At 35.7% G+C, this 9,188-nt stretch overlaps 1 protein-coding gene across 1 annotated transcript; it reads left to right on the forward strand.

The window, feature by feature from the left end:
• The first annotated feature begins 7,285 nt into the window (after nucleotides 1-7,285).
• LOC131045877 (pathogenesis-related thaumatin-like protein 3.8) lies at nucleotides 7,286-8,245 on the forward strand. The gene is made up of 2 exons (XM_057979541.2): nucleotides 7,286-7,460; nucleotides 7,550-8,245. The coding sequence occupies exons 1-2, from the start codon at nucleotides 7,394-7,396 to the stop codon at nucleotides 8,128-8,130; spliced, it is 648 nt and encodes a 215-aa protein (XP_057835524.1). The 5' UTR covers nucleotides 7,286-7,393; the 3' UTR covers nucleotides 8,131-8,245.
• The last annotated feature ends 943 nt before the right edge of the window (nucleotides 8,246-9,188 follow it).

Below are 9,188 nucleotides of genomic sequence, written 5' to 3' on the forward strand. Positions count from 1 at the left end.
CATTTTAGAGGCATTTAAGGGGATTCTTTTTTGGCATTTTTGGTATTCCTTCTTGCAGGTTGAGCTCTTGGAGATTATTTTGGAGAAAACCACCATTTTTATAATACTTCAAGCATTTTCAAATATTTCAAACACTTCACACCAGAACTCCAATGATCATTCATGGAAGGGAAGTCTACTAAAATATGTCTTTTTTACTTTCCAATCTTTATTTCCAATCTCTATTATCATTACCATTTCTCTTTTTATGTGGCTTCTTGGGTTGTCTATGGAGGTGGAAAAACCAAAGCGGGGGTCTGAATTAGGCAAAATCCAAAACACAACCCCAACATCTTCCTCTCTTGTATGTGTGTAGGAATATTATCGTGAGGAGGACGTCAAGTTGTGGGAGGCTTCATAGTGTGGACCTATTGTGATTTCTTACTCGTTTAATATTTTCTTATCCTATTTCATGATTTGTGCTTTTCAGTCATTTTAGCATTGTCTAGTCATTTTTTGAATTTTGTTAGTAAACCCTAGACTCTATCTATGTTATGCACTCCATTCGTATAGGATGACAATGTGCTGCGTTGGTGTTCTAGCTCCACATGCTCGTCCTGAGGACAGAGGCTCTACAGAGCCATCAAGAGATGCCTCTCGGGTGTCTGACACTTCTTGCATAATTTTGTTATCCCCTAGATCATCTTAGCATTAGTTTGCAGAGGTAATCGGAAGGAAAATTTTTCCTTAAGGATGCATCATCCTTGAAGTGTAAAATTCACTCCATTATAGAACCAAGGAAAATTTGAAGTTATATCTCCTATGTCTTTAAATAAAATTGTGAATGAAGTAGTAAAGAATGGTAACTTGAAGCCATTATTAGAATGGTATGAAAAATTTGATGAGAATGGTAAAAGAACATTAGAGGAAGCCACTATAGAGTATATTAATGTATATAGAAAAGCCTTGATAGAGTTGATGTCTAAGATTCCTAAGAGTCTGTACAAAGTTTTGGATATGAGAAGAGAGAGTGCAAAAGCAAAAGAAGAAAGATTAAGAGAATATGTATTAGTTAATCTAGGCTCAATGATTTCTAAGGAGGAGATTTCTAGAATCCTAAAGTTAGCAAAGAATGAGTTTCAGAGTAAAAATAGAGTGAACATAATCATGTTCAGGAAAATTGATGAGGTTGCAAAAGAAACAAAGAAAATCTTGACAAAAATTATTACTTGACAATCAATATGAAGTTAATCAGGAGAGAGAACAAGATGAATCTCATCTGGGATCTCAGAACACACCATCACGGGATAATTCGGAAGTCGAGCATACAATGGATGATACTACTTATATCCTAAAATTTTAGACAAGTGAGCAAGTAGAGGTTAATGTGCAAGGAGAAGTTAGAGTTGAAGATGTGGTTGACAAGAGTGAAGTGGATGCAGGAAAAGAAGATGAGGATAAGGACAAGGATGATAATCCTTCGGTTGATGTAGATAAACCTCTGATTCTTGAGAAGGAAGCAGATATTAAGAAGAATGCAAAAAAGGAGAAGGTGGAGCTTAAGGTTGAAGTTGAGCCTGAAGCAAGAGACACTATAGAGCTAGTGAAGGGAAAGAAAATAATTGATGATCTAAAATTTGTGCAAGGTCCTATTATCCTTGCCTCACTGTCTCTCATCCAAAAGAATTAACTTGCATCATTTGTTCAAGAAAAGGCTAGTGATGATCTCTTAAAGTCACATACTAAGGACAATATGTTGCTATCCCTAGCATTGGGGTTTTTTGAAAAATTAATGCCTTTGTTTCAAAAGGATTCATCGAACACCTCATCTGATCAATTAAAAAGTTTGATTAACTCTGTAGATAGCTATTTTGAATCTTTTGAAAAATATGTTGACGAAAAGGTCGGAAATTAATTCAATACAAAGATGCTTCGAACTTTGAAAAAGATGATTGCAAATGACAGAGTCACATTAGATGCTTGTGTAAAGAGTATGCAAGAAGCACTATCTGAAGATGGAAACCTGTATAAATCATGCCTCTTTAAAAAGGTTCCCTGAGTACTTTGAGAAGAAGTCTAAGGAGCATGAGGATGAGCTAGCATGCATATCTCAATCGATTGATCATCTATCAGTTTCTTTGAGCAATCATGAATGTCAAGTGATATTATTTCTTGAGAAAATCAGAAGCTTGATTCATGACAGGGATAGAATAACTGGAAGAGTTGGAGAACTTTGGAGTTGCATTACTCCTAAGTTGGATGTTATGCTCAGTGCCTTAAAGGATACTCAAGATGCTCCGGAAAATAGTGATCCAACATATCTAAAATAGCTAAGGTGCAAGCTTACTTGTTTAGTGAACTTATAACAATGTTGGAGAGTTTGAAGAAGGGTTGGGATAGCCATTTGGATACATTGAAGAACTATTTTATAAACATCTTCAATTTTTTTTGAGTAAAGTTTGTGTGTATATATGTAAATAAGAATTTTTGGTTTGAATTTTTTTTGGTTTCTAGAACCCTACCTTTTCCATTAATGTCAAAGGGGGAGTATAGAGGAGTGAAAATTGTTGATCTTGTTGATCTTAGGGAGAGTTACTGATTCTTGGAGTCAGGTTGATAGATTCTTGTTGCAATGTATAGTATTTTGGCTTTGGTCCAACACAGTCATTTTTCACCATGTGTTGTCATCAATGCCAAAGGGCAAGTTTGTTGGCAAGAAAAACTGCATTTTTGTTCAAATATTGTCATTGATGGCAACTAGAGTTAGATATTCAATCCGCGGTTCATGATTTATTCATACCGAAAGAGATTGAGGTCCGGTGAAGTTCGATGGGATAGAACAAGACTTCTAGTAATGTACAATAGTTTGGTTGGTGGATCTCAAAGAAGCATTGTGGATGTGTAATCTACCTTATTCCAGGATTTTGGCCTCCGGTGGTGATTCTTGAGTGAGTTGGAAGGTTTAGTATAATGGTTTTTGGTTAGAATAGTGCTCATCAGCAGTAACGTATGGATACTCATTATGTAGAGTATTTTTTATGATTATTTGTGTATTTGAGGATGTTAACCCGACATGTGGAAGTTTGTGGACAACTTCCTTTGGTCCATATGATTGTTTTGGATTGGTTTGAGATGACTTGGTATACATGTTTCATTTGTGTTATGCATTTTTGGGCCAACATGTAAAAAAATTTATTTGATGTTACAGATATATAAGAGTGACTAATATGATCATTTTTTATATTGGTGGCTATGTGGAAAGTTTATATGAGCGATTGTGTACAATTTCATATGTGCGATTGAAGGATTTTTGCTCCAGTATAATGCAGAATATCAAAACAGAGTAGAGTAAGCTTGAACGTTTTGTACTTAACCAAAACTATATTTTTGCATTTGTAGATGTTATTTATCAATTCAGACATTCCAATTATCTTTTATAATTATTTTGTAAGGTAGTGAGCCTTATAGGGTTGTAGCCCTTATTGTAATTTAAGCAGTGAGCTCTAGGCAGTGTGCTTAAATGCATGTGCATTACCCTTATGTAAAAAAATTATACTTCTAACATAGTATATTAATATTGTGGGTTTCAATCTCACCATGGTTTTTCCCTTAACTGGGTTTTCCACGTATAAATCTTAGTGTTATGTTGTGGTGGATATTTGGTTTATGTGTTTGCATCTTTCTTTTGTTCAATTGCATTAAGTGATTATAGAATCAGATTAAGATTGTTAAAAAAATTTAGAACAATGTGTTCCTTCATTCCAACAGTTTTATCTTAATCAAAAACAAAACTTGCACATAAAAATGAACAAAGAATCTACAACAAATCTCCTACATACAAATGATAAAGAAATTTACAACAAAAGTTATACATGAAAATCAAAATGAGGATTAGATACACAACAAAACCGACATCTAATCACCCAAATGTCATTCCAAGGACAAAGTCTTGGAATGTAAAGCTACCAAAATTAATTGCTTGAGGGTTAGGAAAAGGTTATGCTTGTTCTGATGCAATGTAACTTATGAAAGTTGTAAGCTATAAACTTCAAAATACAAAATTATGTTTTGGCCAGTATAAACTGACCACTCTAAAAATAAAATCTTGACTAATTCACTTTGAGTGAAAATGTATTATGAAAAATCCAATAGCCTCCCTTATTCTTCCTTGACTAATATACATAAAACGCATTATTCTAATATATTCGATCTATCTTCACCATGCTTCATTCTAAACATGATCATCCCCTATTCTACTCTCATTTTGAAAGTCTTGAAATCGAATTAGGAAAACAAACAAATTAGAAATCTAGATGATACAGACCATGTGTATATTTCATAAAGTAGTGGTCAAGATGGCTTACCCATAATTCTCACCACAAGTTACAAAGAAAAATCCATTGAACAAAAGAAACTTTCCTTGTAGTAATCAAAAGAAAAATATCTTATGCAAATTGAAATCAGCACAAGGACAAGAAGTTGTGAAGGGCACGAAGATTTTTTAGCTACTTTCATAAGCCTTCATCATGCACATGATGAACTTGGTAACATCTAAATTGGAATGTAGGAAGGAATCACTAGTATTCTAAATTCATTATTGGGAAAGCACTAGTGAACAAATTGTGTTTAGATTTACGCATGAGAGATATTGGAAACCAACTCAATAAAATACTTACAGTCAACTTGTGATGTGGGTGTGCTTTTTCTTTAGAAGTTATGGTCTGGTTATACATAACAATAGAAAGGTTAAAGCTATGAGATTTCCACAATCTATCTTATATTCTTGAATTTTTTCTGGATGGAAAAAAATACACACAATTGAATCCAGAAAAAATTCAAGAATAAAAAGATTACAAAAATAATGGGGAAGCATGCATAGCAATGGAAAGGATCGCACCTGAAATGTCGACCAGTAACAGTCTGACCTATATGTGTGCACTGTATAAATAGTAGTTCTGCAACAACCATGACAGATGAAATCATCATTGCAATGGCTAACCGCATCGTTTGGCTTTACACCTAAAGTGCCAAGCAGTAACTATCAGGCACTGTATGTGCACAACACATAAATAGTAATTGCAACAACCATGACAAAAGCAACCATCTTTGCAATGGCTAAGTGCACTATTTTACTTGCAGAAAAAGAATTGAATGAGTCATGGATGGTTTTTACAGTTGCTTCCTAAAATCTATTTTCTTCTTAAAATTTTCTTCCTGATGATTGGTTTTGACAGTTAGAATAGTGTACTCTTCTGGTGTTGCATCCTTCTATAAAATCTGTGAAAACAATATGAAGGCTTCTTTGCCAGCATAGCCTATAAACCACATTTAGTTAAGCCTAACAAAAAACAGTCCGTAGCATTGGAAAAAAAGATAAAACAAAAACTTGCATGGCATCCTAGAGAGTTTTATAGAACCGTCTAGAACAAGACACATGCAAACAAGAAGAAACTGACAAACAAAATAGAAATTGCACCGGTTATTGAAGCTTATGACATCCAACACTGGTGGATTTCTCTGTTACCAACAAGGAGTAGCATTTTCACAGTAAAAGCTAAAAATAATCCAATATTATTAGTGTACAGAAGTACCATGTCCAAAACTTGTACCAGTATCATTTGCTTTAACTTCCAAATCATATGACTTGAACTTTGCATTGCTTTTGTTGATCATGCATTTTATTTGATGATCAACAAAAGTAAATATTGTGATGAATACAAATGTAAGAGAAACGGGGACCCCTAAGGATCCCAAGATAATTAAAATAGTTTTCATCGAAGCTCATATGCTCTGGAAAAATCATCATGATTTTCAGACCATCAAAACAGAAATACTGGAGACTAGGCTTTTCTAGCAAACCTTGTGTGCCATCTCTGCTCATCACTGCCATCCTAATTGCACTCCAAGGCATGGAATATTTTCGCAAGATCCCAATTTTTTATGTTCTGCAAGAACATTTCACTCTCAAAGTATTGACCACTTCATCAATTATAGATACAGAAATTGGACACCGCTCATCTGGTATGAATCTGGACACTACCTCTGCAATTCATGACACTATGAATTCAAGTAAATTCCTATAGCCTAATTCACAAAGGAAAACAAGAATGATACTCATACTTCAACGAATGGTTGTTAACAACGAATCGTTGTTAACATCTCCTGCAATCCCTATTTAAAGAGATCTTGATTGACCATTGAGAATCGCATACCTGGTGGGAAGAAAAAGCCCATAGAAGAACTAAGAAGCTGGAAAGATCAACTGTTGGTTTACAACCAATTATGAAATTTAAGGGTAAGCAAAGAGTAAAAGATGCATGCATATGCATATATGCATTCATATTTGTTAGACCTTTTAATTTTTTAACAGTTTGTACATGTCCTAAACCTGGTTATGAATTGGAATATCTAAAACAGAGATTTGGAAAAATTATTTATGGTTTGGTCTCAATCCGAACCAAGCTATTTGGGAAAAGCTTTTTAAGTACTTAAAGATTATATTTGTTTTTTATTACATAAACATTTTTTTATCGGAATTATGTGTTTGAACGGGATTTTGAAAAGTCTTATATCTTGTATGATAAGAATAAAAAATCTTAAAATTGAAGATGTCTTTAAGAGACAAGATGCGAGGTCATAACAAATGAACAACTGTAACAACTCATAAAGATTTAAAACCAAACCTTACCAAAGAATTCTGAATTGCAGTGAAAGTCTAGTGATCCAAATGGGCCAACGTGCCTTTTCTGAAGAAGAGCCAAACGCAACCAGACTTGTCAATAAAGGGAGATCCCTGCACTTCCCCAAATTAATCCACATCAACAATGTCTACATCCTTTTCTTCATGTGTCTTATATTATTATGCTTTCCTAAAATATTCTGACTCCCTTTCCCAAACTCACGAGGAATTTTGATACCGTTTGTTTGAATGTGCTTTTTATTTAGTTTTTAAGCAATGAACAAACGGTCAAAGAAGGAAATTAACAGAACTCTTAATATTGTTCACACTTGGAATTTAGAAAAGACTGGGGCTCTCATTATCATAGGATAGGCGGCTTTGAAGTCGGCTCTTGGCTTCCACCGTAACACGCGGAACTCTCCTGTCCCTATAAATATCAAAACTCCTTGAATATTCAATGTATCCATCTATAGGAAAGATGCTGGAAAACATCAATGTATCCATCAGAAGTCGCTAAAGTCGTTCCCGTCTAAAACGGGTTAGCTGTATCTGAAGTCAAGTTATGTAGAGAAGTCAAGATTAAATAATCACAAATTTGAGTACTGATAACCCTTTAATGAACGGGGGCTACCGTAAGATGCATGTCTTCTTAAGCTGGGTCTGCGATCTCTATATGAATGAAAAATCCCTCCTCGCATACCCAATCTATTCATCTTCATTCAATCCAGATGTATAATGGCAACAGTATCCAATCTTGCGCTTTTTCTTGTGGCGAGACTGGCCATCTCTTTATATATGCCAGGTAAGTCTTATTACTAACATAATACGTGGTTGAACAGTATATATATCTCACTAAGCCTTAAGATAATATGTGTGTGTGTTTTGTCGCAGAGGCGGGAGCAGTTAAGTTTAATATACGGAACCAGTGCGGGTACACAGTCTGGGCGGCGGGATTACCCGGAGGAGGGCAGCAGCTGAACCAGGGTCAGACATGGACGGTTAATTTGCCGGCGGGGACACAGTCGGGAAAATTCTGGGGCCGAACTGGCTGCTCTTTCGATGCGAGAGGCCGAGGAAGCTGTAAAACCGGTGACTGTGGCGGCCAACTGAGCTGCCAAGCCACGGGAGCCGTTCCCACCACGTTGGCCGAGTACACCCTCAATGGAACTAGCAACCAGTACTTTTACGACATCTCGCTGGTAAACGGCTTCAACGTTCCTCTTTTCATCACTCCTACCAATACTCAGTGCACCGCTCCTGCATGCAAAGCCGACGTGAATGCTGTGTGCCCCACTGAATTGAAGGTGGATGGCGGATGTCAAAGTGCCTGCACTGTCTTTCAAACTGACCAGTATTGCTGCAGAGGTACCTATGTTGGCAACTGTCATGCCACAAACTACTCGGTGGTATTCAAGAACCAGTGTCCTCAGGCCTACAGTTATGCCAAGGACGATGACATAAATGTGGAATAATATATTTAGTCGACAGACTATTTTAAGTGGGGAACAACCCACCTGATTTATGTCTCATGGGATTTCTTACATCGGGAATTTTGTTGGAATTTCTGGACAAGCTATGAATCTATTAACCACAGTATTATTTTAATTTTTAAATGACACGTATCATCTTTCATGGATTACATTTTTTTAAGCTACCTTTGTATATACTTTGTTTGTTAACATTCGTTTTGCAAATAGTTTAATATTTTTTAAGGTTTGATAATTATTACTCTACGTGGCTATATTCGTTTCGATGTGGCTTTGCTGGAAGCTCTTACCACCATTCCTTCCACAGCTTCGCCGCCGGTTCGTACGGTTTAAACCCCCATATCTTAGTCTTTAAAATTCATGAGCCAGTAAAATGACACAAAAACTGTGTAGAAATAAGGTGTATGAAGAATGCAAGAGGATAAGAATGCAAGAGGATATGGCAGCAGTTGGAATTTGGAGGACTTCGTGCCTCTTGGATCCAGCCAAAAGTCTGATGATCTAGCTCTTATAGGTGCACATTGATGAGATGTTTGAGATGTTTTCACTTGTATTGAAACCCCTGTAGATAGTTTCAGGTGGTCTGAACTTTTGCTGATACAAATTCTTCTATTGGTTTTTTATAAAAAAAACGTAGCAGTGGTATTTTTGGCGAGAATTATTTAAGATCACCACTTGTGCTTTTCCTATAGTGGTTTGAATTGTGTGTGTCTAAAAAAAAAAAGGTTGAATTGTGTGTGTCTAAAAAAAAAAGGTTGAACTTTGTAGCACGTTTGAAGACATTGACAATCAAACTCTTTGGTAGAAGTAGGAGAAGGTATTTGGAGCAAGAAACTGCTTTAGTAGTATCTAATTCTGTACAATTGTGTAGTGATGCAATTTTGTATTGCCAATTTTCCATTATATTACATTAAGGAAGGAGGTTTATTGATTATATTTTTAAACTACAACCGCTTTCTCATAAGCACTATTCATGAATTGCTCAATTCCAAAGAAGGATGATTGAGCAATGGATTTGGATCTTTGGTTTGTCGTTTGCATAA

The sequence above is a fragment of the Cryptomeria japonica genome, unplaced genomic scaffold (assembly GCF_030272615.1).
Source record: "Cryptomeria japonica unplaced genomic scaffold, Sugi_1.0 HiC_scaffold_66, whole genome shotgun sequence".
Taxonomy (NCBI): Eukaryota; Viridiplantae; Streptophyta; class Pinopsida; order Cupressales; family Cupressaceae; genus Cryptomeria; species Cryptomeria japonica.

Excerpts from the sequence above, each read along its gene's own strand:
- LOC131045877 (XM_057979541.2), top strand. The coding sequence starts at position 7,394 with ATGGCAACAGTATCCAATCTTGCGCTTTTTCTTGTGGCGAGACTGGCC. Across the intron at positions 7,461-7,549 it reads CATCTCTTTATATATGCCAG|AGGCGGGAGCAGTTAAGTTT; the intron begins GTAAGTCTTATT and ends GTTTTGTCGCAG.